Source organism: Impatiens glandulifera, chromosome 4, assembly GCF_907164915.1.
Source record: "Impatiens glandulifera chromosome 4, dImpGla2.1, whole genome shotgun sequence".
In the NCBI taxonomy this organism is placed as follows: Eukaryota; Viridiplantae; Streptophyta; class Magnoliopsida; order Ericales; family Balsaminaceae; genus Impatiens; species Impatiens glandulifera.
In genome coordinates, this window is record NC_061865.1 from 39,902,602 (window position 1) to 39,924,656 (window position 22,055).

Here is a 22,055-nt window from a genome sequence, read left to right on the forward strand (position 1 = left end):
CTTCTAAATGATGTTTAAAATTAATTTGTAACATTGAGAATCATATAAGTTATGATCAAAGAGAAGAAGGAAGATGTTTATGTAATTGTAATGATTCTTTTAAAACCTAATTCAACCTTATATATAAAATAATTTTATTAAATTTATAAGAAATTATTGGTCTTTTGGTGATATTTTTAGAATAAGGTGTTTAACTTTTTCTTCTTTAATTATAGATTTTAACTTTTTATTTTTTAACATATTTAAACTTAAATATTGTTAGATTAATTTATATAAAGAAAAAGATAATTAATTAAGGAAAAATGTTTTAATTCACTAACATGAACTTAGGTGAATCAAGTTTAGTACGACATAGTTTTAATGATGCGTTTGTGAATAAAACTATGTTTTGTAAATTGTCTATGCGCAGGTACAACTCAAGACGCACGAGTAGACGTCTAGCTTCTACAGACGTGTTAGTTTGAAGAGGTGCGTGAGCAGACGTCTAGCTTCTACAAATGTCTTAGTTTGAAGAAGTGCGTGAGCAGACGTCTAGCTTCTACAAATGTGTTAGTCTAAAGAAGTGCGCGAGTAGACATTTAACTTCTATAGACGAGTTAGTCTGAAGAAGTGCGCGAGTAGACGTCTAACTTCTATAGACGTGTTAGTCTAAAGAAGTGTGCGAGCAGACGTCTAACTTCTACAAACATGTTAGTCTAAGAAGTGCGCGAGTAGACGTCTAACTTCTATAGACATGTTAGTCTGAAGAAGTGCGCGAGTAGACGTCTAACTTCTACAAACATGTTAGTCTGAAGAAGTGCGCGAGCAGACGTCTAACTTCTACAGACGTATTAATCTGAAGAAGTGCGCGAGTAGACGCCTTACTTCTACAGATGTGTTAGTCTGAAGAAGTGCGCGAGCAGACGTCCTACTTCATCAGACGCTCTGGTCTGAAGAAGCGCAAGTAGACGCCTTGCTTCTGCAGCCGTCTGAAGAAGCATCCTCTTATCTACTCAGCTCATCAGCATAACGATCAGATGTGCTCGCTATCAACCGTCTACCAAGTCAGCTTATGTCGCTATAACTTCTTAAGTGTCACGTAATCAAATATTTCTACTATCCCACGTTGTACCTTCCAATACACCACATTCTAGGTAATATTCTGCAGTACAATCCGGTACGCCACAATCCAACGAATATATTCTCATGTACGATTTCGTACACTTGGCGTACGTACAACGTATAGCTGTCATGTATCCAAGAGGAAGATTCAACCGTTTCCACGACTTCATTATAAAAGGCAAATAGAGTACAACGACGAATCTCTTGGTTCTCTTAGTCTTTCTCTGAAAATTACGAATTCACGAATTTCTAAGCTTTGTGTGTTTACTTTCTCTAAGATCACTGTGTGATACACTAACCTAAGATGAACAATTGTTTATTGTTCTTTCTAAGTGAAATATCAGTATTGTAAGTTGATCTAGACTTTGTCTGTTCAATAGAGTGTTAGCTAGAAGTTCAGAAATAGGTAGATGTTAAGTCTTATGTGTCTAGTTGGGTTTGTGTAGTGTCTATACGAATTAAATCCTTTTAGTGAAAAAACTTTCTGGAAATTGAAGAAGGGGTGACGTAGGAGTTTTATCTATGAACATCCATAAAACTCCGTGTGTTATTTCTTTTCTGTATCTTCCGTCTTATATCTGCCGCTTCAAATCGAGCAAGCATTTTCGCACTTGAATCCGTTCAAGAGCTTGCGAAGATTTGTGAAGAATAGAAACAGATTTTCATCTCTAACAGGATAAAATTGAATTGAAAGTATCTTATTGAGTTCAACAATATTCAACCCCCTACTATTGTTGTACCCTATCCTAACAAGTGATATTAGAGCCAAATTTTCTATTCTCAAGCATCCATACATATCAACCATGTCTCTCCTAAGCAAAATTCCTATGTTCACAAAGGAAGTCAATGATGACTGGAAGATAAGAATGCAAGTGCACTTGGCCTCCCTAGATGATGACATGTGGTATGTCATCACCGACGGTCCAATCAAAATCATGAAGGTTAGTACAACCACAAACTCCGATGATACTCATGTGATGAAGGAGAAACCAAGGTGTGACTGAACTATAGAGGAAAAGAGGAAAAACAACCTCGACAATATGATCAAACAAATTCAGAATCTGACTATGTTGGAATTTTTTCTCCACTTCTTATTAATAATCCTGAGTTAAGAGTCCATGATGGGAAAAATATTCAACAATCTGGAATTGAGAATAATGCTAGCTCAAGGCTGTTACTTAGTCAAGGTAAAAGGATCGGATCACAAAGTGGAGGGACTAAGTCTAGTGCGGATATTCTTCTAAGGGTTGGATCGGCTAATAGTGCCCCTGTGGGTAGAAAACGAGTAAGATGGGCTGAGAAAGCTAACAAAGTGCAGAAAGAAAATGTTACTCCCCTAACTGAATCGGTCCCTGGTAATGTGCCTAATACTCATGACAAATCAGCTTCTTCTGATGTTCCACCTACTTGGGCAATGAATAAAAATGAAATATCTAACTTGACTGGATTGCGGAATCAGATTAGGAAGCTGCTGCTCCAGATTCGAAAGCATGAAATTGTTATGGTTAAAGACATATGTGAGTTGCTTAGTGTTCAATTTAATTCACACTATTTGAAGGATTGGAATTGTTTCAATAAAGATCAGTATGATGTTGTTGTTAACTGGTCAGTTAGCTTTATTAGAGAAGTCTCTAAGTGTCCTAAGTCCAGGGCATATTCTGTTAGAGGAAATCCAAACAAATCTTGGCAGAAGGGCAATGTATGGAATAATTCAGCTATGCCAGATCCTGAAAAGGGGAAATTTAATGTTGACACTGTCTCTTTGGTAGTGATCACTCTTGATCAACCTCATAAATTCAGACTCCCCCCAGAAATTGAGGAATCCTGTGTTAAAGCCTGAGAGTCTGTGCTGGTGGGTCATTTTATAGGCAACACAAAGGTCCATTTTAACATTGTTAGAAACTCCTTGCTGGAGAAATGGGAAGATTGTGGGCTTGAAAAGGTTACAGTCAATGATTATGGGTTTTATTTTCTTACCTTTCGAAATGGAAGTGAACTTCAAGGAATCATCAATGCGCAGTATACCTTTGTTAGAAATTACAGATTTAAGATCTATAAATGGAGTGAAACACTCAACACTAACAGCAAACCTCCAGAATGTGGGCAGATTTGGGTGCAGTTAAAGAATATTCCCCCTCATATTTACAATACCACGGGGCTTGCCTACATTGCTAGTATGCTAGGGAAACCTCTATTATTTGATCCAGCCATCGAAGGGTACGAGAGGGCCTCGGTTGCTAGAGTTAGTGTTGAAATTCACCCAGTCAGTTATCTTCCTATGAAGCTAGAGTTACATAACAGGCTTGGAAATGTGTTCTCTATTGGGGTGTAGTATGAATGGAGACCGAACCGTTGTAGTAGATGCAGCACCTTCACCCATTCCATCAAGACCTGTCCCATTAATAATATCAGCCGACCTGGTTTTTGTGCTCCTTCCTCAACAGCTGGAGTGAATAAAAGGAGCAATTCTGTCACTCCTGAATCCACAGCCCAGGTAAACAAATCGCAGTTGGGTGATAAGGTTGGTAACCGCCCTGATGCTGATTTGGCTGATGCTGGAAAGGTTGAAGGTTTCTTTAGAATTTTAAAGTCTGGAAAACTTGTTAACTTTGGTGCTAATGCTGAAATGGTTAAAGAACTGAACAAGTACCTGGAATCTGGGAAGTTAGTAAGCTTTGGTGTTAGAGGTATGGGTTCTAGGCAGAATCGACTGAAAAAGCTGAATTGGGTTAATGCAAAGAGAATGATTGTCAAACGTGATTGGGTCAGAAATAATAGTGGGGGTCTCGGAAAGTTGAAGGTCAAGAAAATTCAGAATAAAGTTAAAAATGCAAATCAGTTGGTTCATGTTGCTAAGGAGGTGCAGGTGAATAAAACACCAAAGAGTCGAGAATTAAAAAGAAGAAACAGTTGAAGCAGGTTTGGGTGAAAAAAAGGGCTGGATTTGGGAAGACTCAAGGTATTGACTAGGCTTCTTGTCAGGTGGACCATGTGAATGGTGTTGGGCTCAAACGAACTGATGACAATGGGGTTACTTTACAGAATGGCACCTTGTCTGATCAGGATCTTAATCAACACAACAATTGTATGATGTCCGTACCCTTAGGTCCAGAAGTGACTGATCTTGGCAAAAACCCAAATTCTAATGATCATGAACTGGTTTCTGCACTAAGTAACAAGGAAAATCCTTTTAAAAGTGGTCATGACTATGATATTGTAGAAGTACCCAAGGCGACAAACAAAGAATGTGACCAGAACAACATTAGAATTGAGGAGGAATTAAATGATCAAACTTGTGTTACACATCAGTCTGAAGTTTGTAGTTTGGCTAGATATGTTACTGTTGAGGACCAAATTGATTATATTGATAGTGGGAAACATAAAAGCAGGGTTGGGCTTCAGCATGTTCTAAGAAGCAACCACTTGGCGGAGACACTTACTAGTGAAAGTCACATTATTGGTTTAGTTGGGGTTGAATCTGCTGGGTCTGGGGTTGCAGGATTGAAGACGGATAGACTTGGATAGGTTAATTCGGGACAGATAGTCACTAAGGCAGCTGATGAGACTGGGTTAGTGGTTGCTAAATCAGATTTGTATAATTCTCTTGGATTGGCTGAGATTGATCTTGCAAAGCTGGCTTATGGGTCAGTTTTATCAACTGATATTAAGGGGATTGTTGGGTCTGAAAGGTATACTCTTGCTGATGTTGGGTCCAAAAACTCTATGGATGGTCATAAGGGTTCTGGTTTTTAAAATTCTGTTTCCAAAGCTGCTATGATGGGTATATCAAATTCAGCAGGAATCAATTTTGTTGGAAAGAGTGCTCTAAGTTTGGATGTCACTAAGGCTGGTTTAGCAAATTATTCAAGAATGGCAGGCTCTAATGCTGAGTTGACTAGTTTTTTTTGGTTCAGGTGGTATTGATGACAGAAGACATGATAAGTCAGATGAGGTTGCTTTGGTAGATTGGTCTGAAATTGTTAATTCTGAATCTCTTATTCCAAATGACGATGCTGGCAAACACTCTGGTTTAGCTGATGTTGATGGATTTGTTGAGACTGAAAGGTCTAGTCCAACTGGTTTTGGTCTGGATGTGATATTTATGGCTGGTTCTAGCCTTCCTAAAGCTGATAACTTGGTTGTTGATAGCCGTGATCAGCATTCTTTGGCGGTGAGCTTATTTAAATCCAATGGAGATGGACTTAGTTCATGTCTCAACTCTACCTTTGATGATAATCAGTCTGTGGCTATTGAAGATAGCAAAGACAGTGACTCTTACGGATTTTCTGGAAGCGAAGGCAGTGTTGACAAGGATCATATTATGGCTGGGTGTATTGATGGCCATGGTGACATTGAAATTCATGAATTCAATCCGTATATCCATTCATGAATATAATGACATGGAATATACGGGGCCTCAATGATCCTATCAAAAGCAAAGAGATTCGTAGGATTATTGATGATCAAAAGCTTGCTATTTTTGGTATTCTTGAAACCAAGGTGAAAGAGCGCAATGTGGATCGCATTAAGTGTCTTTGTATGGACATCAACTGGCATTTGGTTCACAATTCTAATAATAGGACCGGCAGAATTTGGGTTGCTTGGAACAAGGATGTGGCTGATGTTAAGATGATTTACAATTCTGATCAGGTTATTATGATTGATGTCAAAAGCAAGGTTGATGATAATCTGTTTCGGTTAACTATTGTCTATGGTTGTAATTCGGGATCTGATAGGAGGAGATTGTGGAGTTGTTTGAAAGCTAAGATTGATGATGGGGACCCCTGGGCTGTTATGGGGGACTTCAATGTTACTAGATTTGAGAATGAGAGGAGTCCTAAATCTGATATCACTCAAGACATGATTGACTTTAATGAGTGCATTCGTGACATTGGGTGTGTTGAACCGACTAACTTTGGCAATATGTTCACTTGGTCTTCAATGAGGGGTGATGAGCAAATCAGAAGGAGCAGGATTGACAGGGGTCTTATTAATTCGACTTGGACTGCTAAGTACCCTAGAAGTCATATACATATTCTTAACCCGGGAATCTCTGATCATTGTCCTATTAAGCTTTATTGGGAAAAGGATAAGAAAGTGAAACGACCGTTCAAATTCTTTAATTTCTGGATGGAAAATGATAAGTTTAAGGACATCCTCATTGAGGTGTGGAACACTCAAATGAATGGCTCCATGATGTTTCGCGTGTCGGAAAAGTTGAGGCTCCTCAAGAATCAACTTACTAAGTTTGATCGGAAGAAGTTCAGAAATATATCAAAAAGGGTCATGGAAGCAAGAGTTGATCTTGAGAAGATTCAATCTCGATTTCTTTGTGATGATATTGATGATACTCTGCGGGATCATGAAAAGACTGCCATTGCCACTTTTAGAGAGCTTAGTTCTATGAAGGAGAGTTTTGCGAGGCAAAAGTCGAGACAGAATTGGATTTCTCTTGGTGATAGGAATACGACTTTTTTCTACCGGAAATGTTCTTCTAGAAACCTTCGGAATAATGTTCAAAGGCTCAAAAATGACAAGGGTGATTTTGTGCACGGACAGGACCAAATTCATGACTTGGTTGTTCAGTTTTATCGTGGTCTCATGGGTAGTAAAACCAGGCAGCAACACGGTCAGCTTAACGTACTCTATCAGATTGTTGACAAGAGAATTACAGCTGAGGATAGTCGTGATCTTGTTAGAGTTATTTCAAGAGATGAGGTTAGAAAGGCGATGGCTAGTATCAATGGTAATAAGAGCCCCGAACCTGACGGTTTTAATGCGGAATTCTTTAAGGCTAATTGGGATATTGTAGGTAATGACTTTACAGAGGGGGTGCTGGAATTTTTTAGAAATAGAAAGATGCTTACCCAATGGAATGTCACTGTGCTTAATCTTATTCCCAAAAATTTTGTGCCTAAAAAATTCAAGATTTTCGACCTATTTCTTGTTGTAATGTCGTGTATAAAACCATTTCTAAAATATTTGCTAAACGTTTTCAAGGTGTTATTCCTAAGATTGTAAGTCTAGGGCAATCTGCTTTTATACCCGGTAGGTCTATTTCGCATAACATTCTTATTATGCAGAATCTTTTAAAGGGTTATGGGAAAAGGAAGATCTCACCTCGGGTCGCGTTTAAAATCGACATCCGCAAGGCTTTTGATTTCGTTAAATGGGGAACTATACATGATTTTCTTGTCGTTGCTGGTTTTCCTAGAATCTTTATTGAATGGATTATGCAATGCGTCTCTACCTCCCGGTTTGTAGTTTGTGTCAATGGTGTTCACGGGGGCTATTTTAAGGGCGAAAATGGTGTGAGACAGGGCGATCCTCTCTCTTCTTACATCTTTGTATTGATCATGGAGATCATTGAGAGTGTCTTAACGATATTCCGAAAGAATTGCCATTACACTTTCCACCCTTTCTGCGAAGAGGAGAAGATCACTCATTTATGTTTCGCAGACGACTTGTTCTTACTTGCTCATGTTGATGTTGAAACCATTAATACTATAAAAGATGCACTTAACTTCTTTTCTGATGTTACAGGTTTAACAATTAATGTTGATAAAAGTTTAGCGTTTTATGGTGGTGTTGGTGATGAGACAAAGGCTAGGATACAAGACATTATAGGCATCCCCGAGGGTTCGTTTCCGGTATGTTATTTGGGCATTCCGCTCACAACAAGACATATTCAAATTGTTCATTGTAGGACACTCATTGAAAAAGTTAAAAACGTCGTTATGGGGTGTGTTAGATAAATTCAGACCGGTTCAAATAAACCTAACTTAAATAAACTTTCCATGCAGGAACAAGGAACTGGACCGGATGAACAAGAGAACCGACTGAAGAAACCTAACCGGTCAAGCTACCAAACCGATCAAGAGTATTCGGAACATGACCGCACAAAGGAAGGATCGGCCAAAGCTCAAAACCGGAACCATCAAACAGCCGATCATCCACAAGACAAGAATAACCGGAAGAAGTCCGGTTACATCACTACCAAAAGACATTCGGCCAAGTCAAGCGGCCGACCAGTACAAGAAGACAATTTGGGTATCTGTTGAGAATGATACCAAAGGAACAGACTGAATACTTCCATATCCATGCAAGTCTGAGGAAAGACTGTAGGCTGCAGAAAAACAGTACTACCGGATCCTTCCACTTCGGGATAAGCCAGAAAGGAAATCTTCAAAGTACAGACAACTGTCCAAACAGACAGTGCCTACATTGAGTAAAAGACAAACCCAGCAGGTCTGTCTTACAAACCGGAAGAACAGACCGGCAGGTCTGAGACGACCGCAGGTCTGAACCTCTGAGACACTGAATCACTGCACCGCTGATCAGCCAATCAGATTCAAGGCAGTGAAATATGACCGTTGGCATATTTCACCTATAAAAGGAGGCAGTTGCAGAAGAGTAAATGCGGGACATACATTGGGATAACGAGCGCTAAGAGCATTTACTACAAGTCATAAGAGTGTGCTATTCTAGAAAGCCTAAGTGTTGAAAGTTAAAGTGTGTTTTACAACTTCGGTGTAAATTGTAAGAGTATTATCGAGCAGGAAATAAGTCTCGATCGGCCTGTACTTGTATTCCTTAGTGAATATCCTTCTCGCAGTTTCGAGAGGAAGGGGTGACGTAGGAGTTTTATCTCCGAACATCCATAAAATCTGTTGTGTTATTTACTTTCTGCCGGCTTCATTATATAACCGACTAACTTAACCATACCGCTCCAAACCGACTTTATACTAACCATACCGAATATCCAGATTACCGAAACCGACCCACCATTTCCAAAATCTCCATCATCCGAAACCGACCGTGCCTATCATACAAGCGTGCCGCTTCAACCTGAAAGCAAACCTCTTCCGCGCTTGAACCTAGTTCAAGGGTTTGTGACAGGTTGTGTAGTATTGAAACCCCGATGTTAATCTCTAACCGGATTAACCACCACCCTACGAGTGAGAACCGCTAACCGGTCCAACCCCCGGTCCACCAGCGGCGACCTAGATCCTAACAGGGTGGGCAACCAAGAAGATTTCATATGTGGGCAGAATTGAGTTGGTTGGAAGCGTGGTCATGGGATTAATCGGTTACTGGTCTCAGCAAATTGTGCTCCCGAAGAAAGTTATGAAAGAGCTCGATACTATCATGCGTAATTTTATTTGGGGCAGCCAAGAACGTGGAGGAAAGAAAGTCAAGTGGATCGACGTTTGCAAACCGAAAGACGAAGGTGGTATTGGACTGAGGAGTTGTATTGAGTGGAATCGGGCTGTTACCTACAAACATCTTTGGGCTTTACAAACTAAACAAGATTCTCTATGGGTCAAGTGGGTGCACTCTCGGTTCTTGAAGCGTGAATTGAGCATATGGACTTGTAGAATCACGGATGACATGACTTGGTCGTTGAAGAAGATTTTGAAACTAAAAAACAGCATTGGTTCGATCTTTGATATTCGTATTGGGGATGGGTGTGGTACTCTCTTTTGGAACGATCATTGGTTTGAAAACTAGCCGTTGATTACTAAAGAGGAATTTCGAGGTTTGAGAATAAGAAGGGATTGTGCGGCTGCCACGTTTGGTGACATTGATGCTGGACGTTGGGTCTCAATTATAAGACGAGTTTCGGAAGGAAGACGAGTATTAGACTATTTGAGCGGAATTCGTCTAAGCGATAGGGTTGATGTTCATTCTTGGGCTGCCGAGGAAGAAGGTAAATTGAAGTCGAGAATGGTTTGGAATGTAATTAGAGAAAAAGGACAAAACGTCGATTGGGCTGCTCTTGTTTGGTCTTCAAAGGTCATTCTGAGGCATCGTTTCATCCTTTGGTTGGCTTTACGTGGTAGGCTTAACACCCGGGATCGGATTCTTGCCTACATGGACATTCCGGATGCTAATTGTTTGCTTTGTGATGGGAATACGGAGTCTATTAGCCACTTGTTTGGGAGCTGCCCGTTTGTTAAGTCTCTTTGGAATAAGTTCACGTTGGCTTTGGGCTTTGTTCATTTACCGGGTTCATGGGATGAGATCATTGTTGTTGCCCGCATCAAGGCTAAAGGTAATAGATTTTCAGCCAATGTCTTCAAATGTGATTTTGCTGCCATTGTTTATCATGTATGGGCCGAGAGAAACGCAAGAGTATTTGGGAGAGTTCGTCGCGACGTTGAGCATGTATGGAGAGATATCGTGTTTGATTGCGGTGCGCTAATCGATACGTGGAGGCGGGTTCCCAAAGGTGAGCGTGAATGGACCCTTTGTAGGGAGTGGAAAATCGATTATGACAAAGTTACATCTTTTAATTTTTCGAAAGCTAGTTAGTTTCTTATGATTGATTGTAAGTCTCGTGTTTGCTTTGTTTGTTTACTTGAACCTAACTTTAACTTTCTAGGTTTGTTAGAAAGTTAAAGGAGACTATGTCCGTTTTTTTTTCCCGTTTTGGGTTTTTTTTAATGAAATGACAATAAGTTGTTTTCCCAAAAAAAAAAACGCTGGACAATAATATGTTCACAAGATCAAGACATGCACCTCTGCAAAATAAATTTGGGAGAGGTTGACTTAGTTGTGTGAGGGCAACGAACAAACTAAAGTAAACAAACTTATGGTTGCCACACAATAATTCGACAGCATCAAGATGCGTCCCGAAGAGAAAATGACTGAATTTGATGAAAGATTTAGTAGAACTATCGTTGAACTCACCACTTTGGGAAAGACATATAGCAACAAAGAGGTTGCGATTAAAGTTATGAGAGCTATTCCCAGAGAATGGGATATAAAGACAATGGCGATGAGGGAATCTAAATACCTCAACAAGATGGAATTGCATGATTTATTCTCCGATCTGAAGGACTATGAGTTTGATATAAACTCAAGGAACGAAGATGAGCCATCCACATCATCCATCTCAACCAAGGATCTAGTGACTATTGAGGAGCCACCTGCCGCGAATGCTGTGAAGTCTGCTGAGCACATCAGTAGTGATGCCATGGCTCTCTTCGTGAAGAAATTCGGCAAATTCATGAAGAAGACTCACTCTAACTCAAGCTTTTCAAATAATAATAATAATAAGAGTGATTACAAAGCTAACTTGAAGTGTTTTAATTGTGACAAACTAGGACACTTCAAGACAGAATGCATAAAGCCAAAGAAGGATGACAAGAAGAACAAGAAGAAGCAAAATGCTCTCCTAGCCGAAGAAAGAAAAGGCAAGTGGGTAGACAATGACTCTAACGATAACTCATCAAACGAGAGTGATGATGAAGTCATCAAGTGCTTCATGGTAGATGATGACTTTAAGGTATTTGACTTCTCCTTAGACAAGTTCACTCGAGATGACTTAACCACTGCACTCAATGACATTGTCATTGAGTACAAGAAGCTATCAGACTCTTTTAATGAGCTGAATTTGAAAAACAAATATGATAGACCTTCTTCATCTCAAAACAATGATCAAGAAGTTTTGAAAATATCTGAGCTCTCATTTGAGAATGAGAAGCTCAAAGAAAAGATTCAAATTCTCTCTTTTGAAAATCAAAGGTTGAACTATGTGGTCAGTTCCTGGACGAAATCTGGAGAAGTCGTCAAACTTATGATAAGTCAGTGAAGGCATGCCAGATACAAATCTAGTTTAGGATTTGTTCATGACAACCCAGATAAGTCAAATAAACAGTTTAACCTAGTAAAAAGTGATCTTAAGACTATAAGTTTTGTCAAGGGGCACTTAACTAAAATTGGAACTGATCAAAGCTGTGAAGATTTAACTCTAAAGGATGAGGTTAAATATGTGAAGACAAATTCAAGCTGGCTGAAACCCAAGAAGAGGGTAGCCAGCAAGTCTGGCAAACAAAAACTTGGCAGAAAGACAAGAAGTTTCCGACAAAACCCATCCTCTAAAGTTAACGAATTAACTGCTAATAGGAAGACGTCTGTCAAGCCTAAATCATACGCACTTCTTACAACTCAAAATGTGAGATCCATCAAAATAACCCACATATAAATCCCCAAGGGACTGATCAACCATGGACCCAAGTGAATTTGGGTACCAAAATCTGTAAATATGTGTATTTGTAGGTAATTCAGGACAACTACTTGAAGGAGTTTGTGTGGTATCTGGACAGTGGCTGTTCCAGACATATGACCGGCAACAAGAGGCTACTAACTGACATAACCAAGTGCACGGGTCCTAAGATCACATATGGTGATAACAACAAAGGTAAAATTGTGGGTAAGGGTAAGATTATCCATAGTAACCTCACTATTGACAATGTGCTGCTTATAGAAAACTTGTGCTATAACCTGATCAATAATAGCCAGATGTGTGACAATGACTATACTGTTGATTTTTAAAAACATGCATGCTTAGTTAAGGATCAGAAGGGGAATACCCTGTTGACAGGAAGTAGAATAGGAAATTCTTATAAAATAAACTAGAAAAATAAGACGTCTGATCCTTTATACATGATAGCCAAAAATGATCAAAACTGGCTATGGCATAAAAGATTAAACCATCTTAATTTTAAACCATTAACAACATTTGTTCAAAAGATTTAGTAACTGGTTTACCTAAGTTGAAGTTTTCAAAAGATAAGGTATGTCCTGCTTGTCAGATGGGCAAACAGGTCAGATCAACTTTTAAAAATAAAGGGAATACTCAATCTGAGCGGTGTCTGGAATTATTTCACATGGATCTGTTTGGTCCAATTTTAGTCATCAATTTAAGGGGAATGAGATATACCCTTGTCATTATTGATGATTTTTTAAGATTTACTTGGGTTATATTTTTAGCGTATAAGGATCAAACAATTGAGAATTTAATTAAGATTCTTAGACGACTTCAAAATGAAAAATCTTTAAGTGTTATAAAGATTATAAGTGATAGAGGAACTAAGTTCACCAACAGATGTTTGTCTTCTTTCCTTGAGGAGTCTAGTATACACGAGTTGTCTAGTGCTAGAACTCCACAAAAAAATGGTGTCACTGAAAGGAGAAATATAGCACTAAAGGAAGCAGCGAGATCCATGCTAGTTGACTCTAGTATTTCTCAAAAACTGTGGGCAGAGGCTATTAACATAACTTTCTATACACAAAATAGATCAATGATTAATAAGCGTTTTAATAAAACACCTTACGAAATATTTTATGGAAAGTTCCTAAAGTTTCATATTTTAGGATTTTTGGATGTAAGTGTTTTATTCATAATAATGGGAAAAATAATTTGACTACTTTTGATGCTAAGGCAGATGCTGGAATTATGTTAGGCTATTCTTCAGTTAGTAAGGCTTATAGAGTGTTTAATAAACGAACTCAAACTGTTGAAGAATCTTCTCATATCGTTTTTGACGAATCTATTGAAATCAATTCTAACGAATCATTGAAGTTGCTAACAGGTTGGAAGCTGTTACTCTCCAATCTGATAATGGTGATGAAGTTATGGTCAATAGAAATAGAACGTCTAATCAGACGTCTAATTCGGTTGATATTCAACCAGACGATCAGACTATAAGTCAACAAACGACTGACAATCCGAATGTCGTGGAGTCAGCTGACTAGATGTCTAATCCTATGGGACCAAACTTAAAATGGAATAGAAATTATCCACCCAAATTAATAATTGGTAATCATAATGCTTCTCTTAGGACTATACACCAATTAATTGATGAATTTACAAACTCTACTTTTATTTCCCAAATTGAGCCTAAGAAAATCGATGAAACATTACTTGATCCAGATTGGATCAATGCTATGTAAGAGGAGTTGAATCAATTTGAAATAAATAAAGTGTGGCATATAATTCCAAAACAGACTGATCAATCGGTCATTGGAACTAGATGTGTTTTTTGAAACAAGCTTAGTGAAGACGACTTAGTTGTGAGAAACAAAGCCAGATTAGTAGCTCAAGGTTATAAATAGGAGAAGGAATTGACTTTGAGGAGTCATTCGCCCCTGTTGCTAGGCTTGAAGCTATTCAAATCTTCCTAGCTTAAGCAGCTTTTAAAAAGTTTAAAGTGTATCAAATGGATGTTAAAAGTGCATTTTTAAATGGTTTATTAAATGTATATGTGTATGTCAAAAAATCGCCTGGCTTTCGAAATCACTCTCTTCCTAATCATATTTTCAAACTAGATAAACTTTATATGGTTTTAAGCAAGATCCTAGAGGTTGGTATGACACTTTGACTAAGTTTTTGTTTGATCATGATTTTATCATTGACACTATAGATAAAACATTGTTTAGATTTGTCAAAGACTCACATATATTGCTTGTTCAAATTTATATTGATGATATAATATTTGGGTCAACTAACCCCAAATTATGTGAGAAATTTTCTAAATTGATGCATGACAAGTTTGAGATGTGCATGATGGGTGATCTGACATTCTTCCTGGGTTTTCAAGTTCGTCAACTTGAAGATGGCATCTTTATCAATCAAGTGAAGTACACCAGGGAGCTTCTGAAAAAGTTCGATATGAAGAGCTGCTCAACTGCCTCAACGCCCATGAACTCATCCAGAAAGCTGAACAAGGATGAAGATGGCCAGTCTGTCGATATCACTACTTATGAAGAAATCATAGGATCTCTGCTTTATCTAACAACCAATCGACTATATATCCTGTTTGTTGTTGATGTCTGTGGAAGATTTCAGACTAACTCTAAACAATCTCATTATATTGCTGCTAAGCGTATTTTGAAAATTTTAAAATGAACTCAAAATGTGGGACTGTGGTATCCGAAGAATTCCAGTTTCAATTTAATTAACTATTCTGATGTAGACTGTACAGGCTGCAAGATCGATCGAAAGAGCACGAGTGGGGCTTGTCAGTTCCTTGGTGATCATTTGATCTCTTGGTTTAGCAAGAAATAGACGTCTATTTCCACGTCTACAACATAATAAAAATATCTTGCTATGGGTAGCTGCTGTGCTCAATCGTTGTAGATCTAACAACAATTGAGAGATTTTGGCATCTAGGTAAACGAGTCTCCTATATTCTGCGACAACACTAGTGCTATCGCGATCACATATAACCTGATGTTGTACTTTCGAACGAAGCATATCGACATTTGACACCATTTCATCCGGGACCATGTTGTTCAGAAGCATATTCGGCTGAAATATGTCCCAACAGATCAGCAAGTGGCTGACATCTTCACAAAGCCCCTGAGACTAAGTTTTCTTACTTTAGAAATATTTTGGGTCTTTTAGATTTAAATTAATTTAAATATGCATAAATTTAGGGGAATTTGTTGATTAATTGATAAGTCATGCGCTTTAAGACGAATGTCTCAAATCGCGCTGAACAGACCAGTCGTCTGACGACACTATGTATTAGATGAGTTGTGCTTAAGCGACTTGCATTTTAAGTCTAGTCAGATGCTAAAACGTTAGGAAGATGTCTGTTGACACGGCTGTTGCTATGAGTCAGCATGCACCTTTTGAACAGATGTCTTACCAAGCTTAAACGTAAGGCATGTAGACAGTACAGACATACGTCTGTTTACAAGTGTTGGTTAGATGCCTCGTCTCAAGCCGAAGTGGGACAACTGTATTACTTAATGCACTGTCATTTTATCTTCCCTTTTAGACAATAAAACAGTTACATTTCAAAATATTATAGGGAAATTATTTATTTGATCTTATCTTATAAATACTTTCAATAACGAATAACATGAAGACACATGTCTATCATGTCATTAAAATGAGACCAACACGCCTGACGGTTCATTACCACACACATTACCATTAATGATGAATTTTATTTCTATTCAATGACGTATTTTTAATAATGATTTTTTTGAAATAATGTATTTTATATTAAATAATTACGGTTTATTTTATTGATGTCTCTTAACACGTGTTAGTTAAAATTTATAAAAGGATGCCTTGCACGCCTAAGACGTCTCACATTTTATTTAAGATTTTCAAAAACCCTAAACCCTAAGTCGCTTATTTCTCTCTGCATTCTTTCTAGAAAAATCATATTCTTCTTCATTTATTCTCTAAACCCTAAGATGACTAAGAAAATTATCTCTTTCGAAAAAACACCATGCATGTGGATTTTAATTATGTGTACGCATCAGGGCTGTTGGCGATGGTGGCGATGTTCAGATCTCTAGAGGCTTCTGGCCTCAGGAAGTTTCTAGGTGAACCGTTCATTCTTCACGACAAGGAGGTGCGTGCGTTCTTTGATTCTATAAAGCTTGTCGGAGACTCCATTTCAGCAACAGTGAAGGGGGCTAAAATCTCTTTATCTAAAGATCTTTTTTCCCAGGTTCTTGGGCTTCCGACGGAAGGCCTCACAACCCTCGACGAGATTTCTACCGAGGATATCTCAGAGATGCAAGCCTTATTTTCAGACATCGATGGTCCCGTCGCGATTAACGGGAAGAAGTACCTCAAATTTGAGTATTGTCTTCTTAACGATTTTATTGCAAAGTCACTTTATGGGAAGGCAGGGTCGTTCAACGCCTATACCCATGTGAGATTTGAGTTTATGGTGGCCATAACGAAGGGAATGTCTATCAATTGGGCATCCGTTCTATTTTCAACTCTTGGCTGATGGTTTCTATGCCAAACAAGAAGAGTGTGGGCTTTTCAGTCCAACTCAGCTAGATTTTGGAGCATTTGCAGGTGCCTTTAGGCAAAGGTGCCCCTATTAACGTTAGCAGGGTAATGACAAGTTCTACTGTTGGGAACTATGTTGTGCGAATGAAGGTTGTCAAAGAAACCAAGTCCACATCATCCACCCAGCAGACGAGTGGTCAATCGACCACTCTGTCCAAGCGTCGTACGACCTCTAGTCTTAAGACCCCTGCAAAGAAAAGAAAGACGTCGACGATGGAATCTGCTGCCAGTTCAACTAGCCAGAAGCGGACGTCTGCTGGAGAGACCGTAGAGATTGACTCCGTTTTGAAGAAGGCCAGGCTGGAAGAAATTCTTGCTGAAGAAGTTCCTTCTTTGGGAGCTTCTATCTTGTCTCTAGACGTAGTATCTGTTGAGGCTTTTGCAGAGCCTGCTGGCTAGACCGTTTTCAAGGTACCCTCATCTCCTATTTTGGGCGTAGAGCCCATTGTGGTTCCTATTGTGAAACAAGTTGCTGAACCAACTGCTGAGACAGTTGGACCATTTATTTAGAAAAGATAGGGGAAGACGTTGTTGTCTCCCCTACCGCACCAGTGGCCGTTGAAGCTGCTGGTCAAGATGATGTTCCTAAACCTGTTCAGATGGCTTCATCTCCTACCAAGAAGTCGTCTACTACTCTTGTAGCAGAGTAGGAGGTTGTGCCTTCGTCTGTTGCTGCTGATATTGAAGGAAATACTAGTCTGACTGCGGGTAGATCAATGAATCAACACCTGTTTAAACGGTTGTTGTTCATGCTGCAACTATTCTAGCAGATGCCATTCCTAAGGCAACAACTCCCATAACTAGTACCTCTCCATTCACTATTCTTAGACAAGTCCGAATTGTTCAGGGCATCAATTTCAATGAACCTGTTCCAGCTGCCAAACCTACCAAAGTTACAAGGGAAAAGACAAGGCTTATTACATTCGCGAACTTTTTTCCGAATTAAATTAGACAATCGATATCATTATTTAGGAGGTGGATCTTGCTGCCTCAAAAAGAAATGAACTATTCAATAAGTGCTGAAGTATAAGGCTCCACACACGGTTCGAAGTGGTCCTCAAAAGTTCAAATTACTCTAAGCACTACAAGGAGTTGCTGAAGATGGAGAAATCTGTCCTAGCTTGGACCCGCACCAAAGACGTCAACGAAGCACTTAAGCGAAGAGAGCTCATTGCATCAAACGCTAAAGGGCGTGCTCTCTTACCCATTGTCAGCCAAAGGGAAGAAAATCGTAACCATTTGGACAAAACATCAGAAACAGATGGGAAAGTCATTAAATGTCTACAATTAGTCATGGATTCCTACTATTCCATGGCTCTCCGTTTTATTCATGGCATAGAATCGTCCAAAACTGATGAACTTCAGAACAAGGCGTCTTGAGTAGAGCTGAACTGTTCAGACGATGCTGAACAAATGTCATTCATTGATGAGGTATCGTTTACTCATGGTGAACCGCATTCTATATCTACTAATGAGTAGTTTCTCTTAGTGGTTGAAGAGTAGGCGAATCTTCACATCATCAAGCAATAGTAGACATCTATTGAAGAAAGACGGTTCTTTGTTCTTCACTCTACTAAGAAGCTGCTCCCTACATCTGAAGAGCAACAGACAATCCCTTCTATTGAGAATGAACTTTCTCCAATTACTGAGCAACAACTTCCTTCTGCTGAGAAGGAATTATCCTCAAAGGCTGCTGAGCAGCAATGTTCTAAAGTTGTAGAGGAGATCATCTCCCTAGATCAAGAGAAGGATCCCTCCTCTACTCCTCAACAACCCAACCAGTCTGAGAAGAAGTCGTCTATTGAGGAGGAACCTTCCAAGGCTGTTGAGCAGCCCTCATCCTTCGTTTCTAAGAAGACCCCTTATGTTCAGACTATCTCATCAAACGGGAAAACGTCTGAAGAGAAGAAGTCTGCCTCCCTAAAGTCCAAATATTAAACCTCTGCTACATCCGAGAAATCCCCTTCATCTAAATCCGTTCATTCTGAAAAATGGTGAGATTTCTAAGGGATCTAGGAGAAAAGATCGAAGGAGTATAAGGTGTATCTCAGGCAATGATAAACGTGCCTCGAGCTACATCTCAAGATAAAGACCATGAGTAGTCCATTCAAGTAAGTCATCGAGCCTCCAATATTCACTTTGTTCCAACTAGTTCCCATATCCTTTCTCCGGCCTCCAATTTCCTTGAGGAGTCCTCTCGGGGAACTATTGATCTCCACAACTTCATTCTTGAAGCTCTTGAGCTTATGCAACAGAGCATCAAGACAATTTCTAGAAAGTTGGAGATTATGGAAGGACGAACCAGTAATGTTGTCCAGGCTCAAGGGGATGCAAACAAAGAAATTTTGAGGACTTCGTGTGATATTTCGAAGCTTATAAATCAGATCACAAGAATGAAGACCACTCTGATCAATCATAATTTAGAACTTCACAAAGAGACAAAGTCTTCAATTGAAATTCTTGCCCAACAACTTATGGAAATTTCTCAATCCCTCAAGGTTCAAGAACCTGAGCGTATCAAAGTTGCTGACGCAGTCGCTTGACGCGTCCAAGTTGAAGAAGATGCGGCTGCTGAAGCTGCCAAAACAGATGCTCTCGCCCTTGATGCTGTTAAAAAGGGGGACATATCAATTGAGGGGGAACTAGTCGATGAGGAAGATCAGGAAGTTGCAGTCGGGGTCCTCGAACTGGAAGAAAATCAGACTGTGGTGGTGGTCAAAGTTGAGGTGGTCGAGGAGGAAGTCGACTACCTCAAATTATGTTCAGCGATCATTGTTAAAAAGGGGGGGAATCTTAAACTTTGTACTTTCTTTTTGTATCTCATATTTATATAAAATATCTTATTCAATTTCGTGTCCTTAACTTAGTTTTAACATCATCAAAAAAGAGGAAATTGTTAGATTAAATTATATAAAGAAAAAGGAAATTAATTAAAGAGAAATAATTAATTAAGGAAAAATGTTTTAATTCACTAAAATGAACTTAGGTGAATTAAGTTTAATGAGACATAGTTTTAATGATATTGTTATGAACAAAACTAAGTTGTGTAAATTGTTTATGCACAGGTACAACTCAAGACGCGCGAGTAGACGTCTAGCTTCTACAGACGTGTTAGTCTAAAGAAGTGCGCAAGTAGACATCTAGCTTCTACAGACGTGTTAGTCTGAAGAAGTGCACGAGAAGACGTCTAGCTTCTATAAAAGTGTTAGTTTGAAGAAGTGCGCGAGTAGACGTCTAACTTCTACAGACGTGTTAGTCTGAAGAAGCGCGCAAGCATAAGTCTAACTTCTACTGACGCGTTAGTCTAAAGAAGTGCGCGAGCAGACGTCTAACTTCTACAGACGCGTTAGTTTGAAGAAGTGCGTGAGTAGACGTCTAACTTCTATAGACGTGTTAGTCTGAAGAAGTGTGCGAGTAGACGTCTAACTTCTACATATGTGTTAGTCTGAAGAAGTGCGCGAGTAGATGTCTAGCTTCTACAGACGTGTTAGTTTGAAGAAGTGAGCGAGTAAACGTTCTAGGTTCTATAGACGTGTTAGTCTGAAGAAGTGCGCGAGTAGACGTCCTGCTTCTACAGACGTGTTAATCTGAAGAAATGCGTGAGCAGACGTCTAACTTCTACAGACGTGTTAGTCTGAAGAAGTGCGCGAGCAGACGTCCTGCTTCATCAGACGCTCTAGTCTGAAGAAGCGCAAGTAGACGCCTTACTTCAGCAGTCGTCTAAAGAAGCGTCCATTTATCTGCTCAGCTCTTCAGCATAACGATCAAATGTTCTCTCTATCAACTGTCTGTCAAGTCAGCTTATCTTGCTATAACTACTTAAGTGCCACGTACTCAAATATTCCACTAGCCCACGTTATACCTTCTAGCACACCACTATCCAGCGAATATTCTACAGTACAATCCGGTACGCCACGATCCAACGAATATATTCTCATGTACGATCTCGTACACATGGCGTACGTCCAATAAATAGCTGCCACGTATCTAAGAGGAAGATTCGACCGTTTCTAAGACTTCATTATAAAAGGCGATCAGATTATAGTGGAGAATCTCTCGGTTCTCTCAGTCTTTCTTTGTAAATTACGAATTCACGAATTGCTAATCTCTGTGTGTTTACTTTCTCTAAGATTACTATGTAATTCACTAAGCTAAGCTGAGCTGAGCAATTGTTTACTATTCTTTTTGAGTGAAATTTCAATATTGTAAGTTGAACAGGACTTTGTCTGTTCAACATAGTGTTAGCTAGAAGTTCAGAAACAGGCAGTTGTTAGTCCTGTGTGTCTGACTAAGTTTGTATAAATCAAAGCCTTCTAGTGAAAAAATCTTCTAGAAACAGAAGAAGGGGTGACGTAGGAGTTTTATCTCCGAACATCCATAAAACTCTGTGTTTTATTTCTTTTCTGCATCTTCCGTATTGTATCTGTCGCTTTAAATCGAGCAAGCATTTTTGCACTTAAATTCGTTCAAGAGCTTGCGAAAATTTGTGAAGAATAGAAATAAATTTTCATCTCTAACATGATAAAATTGAATTAAAAGTGTCTTATTGAGTCCAACAATATTCATCCTCCTTACTATTGTTATACTCGATCTTAACAAATATATATAAAAATAAATAATTAATTATAAATATAAGGTTATGAAATAAATTTATATGAAAGAAGGAAAACAATTTTCTCTTTTCTCTAGAAAAATAAATTTTAGAAAAGTTGAAAATTATTTTATCTTGGCCTCTCTGGTGACTAGAGAAGCATCAGAGGATATCTCATTTTTCTTTTCATGACTCAAATTTAAGTTGGTGTTGTATTTTATTCGATTCATTATCATGTTTAGCCGGATCAGTGTTTTCGTCTTAGATTGTTGTAATACGAATATGATTTAATTCGTTGGTGGGTCGTTTATTGCTCATACTTTTTGATTGTGTTGATGATTATTTCTTGAGACGAAATGATCGGATATTAATTTATTTTTCATTTTTTTAATAAAGAGTTACTGAATTTGATTTTTATTTGTAGACATTTTACAAATATCCTCTCATAATTTGTATGAATTTCACACTATTTCAGCTATATGTGTAAATGGTTCATTATCATCTTACAGATTTTTTTCGGTGTTGTTACCAATTATCGACTAAGGATAATTTAGTTGCCGTTCAAAATATTTGATTGAAATTTTTTCAATACCATTTTATTGGTTCGTTCAACTCTCTATACTTTAACTTTTATCATTCAGAAACTCAAATAAGATTGTTTTTGAAATAACTCTCAATTGTTAAATATTTTTCTTTAAAAGTTTATTTTTATAAATTGTTAATACAATTTGATGTATAAATTATCAATTC

General features: G+C 38.6%; 1 protein-coding gene across 1 annotated transcript; it reads left to right on the forward strand.

The window, feature by feature from the left end:
* Window positions 1–5,496: 5,496 nt before the first annotated feature.
* Window positions 5,497–10,416, forward strand: LOC124935117. Its single transcript, XM_047475575.1, has 3 exons — window positions 5,497–6,913; window positions 7,102–7,751; window positions 9,613–10,416. The coding sequence occupies exons 1-3, from the start codon at window positions 5,497–5,499 to the stop codon at window positions 10,414–10,416; spliced, it is 2,871 nt and encodes a 956-aa protein (XP_047331531.1).
* The last annotated feature ends 11,639 nt before the right edge of the window (window positions 10,417–22,055 follow it).

Coding starts and splice junctions, on each gene's coding strand:
- LOC124935117 (XM_047475575.1), top strand. CDS start 5,497: ATGACATGGAATATACGGGGCCTCAATGATCCTATCAAAAGCAAAGAG. Junction 6,914..7,101: donor GGCTAATTGGGATATTGTAG/GTAATGACTTTA, acceptor AACGTTTTCAAG/GTGTTATTCCTAAGATTGTA. Junction 7,752..9,612: donor TCCCCGAGGGTTCGTTTCCG/GTATGTTATTTG, acceptor TTTGAAAACTAG/CCGTTGATTACTAAAGAGGA.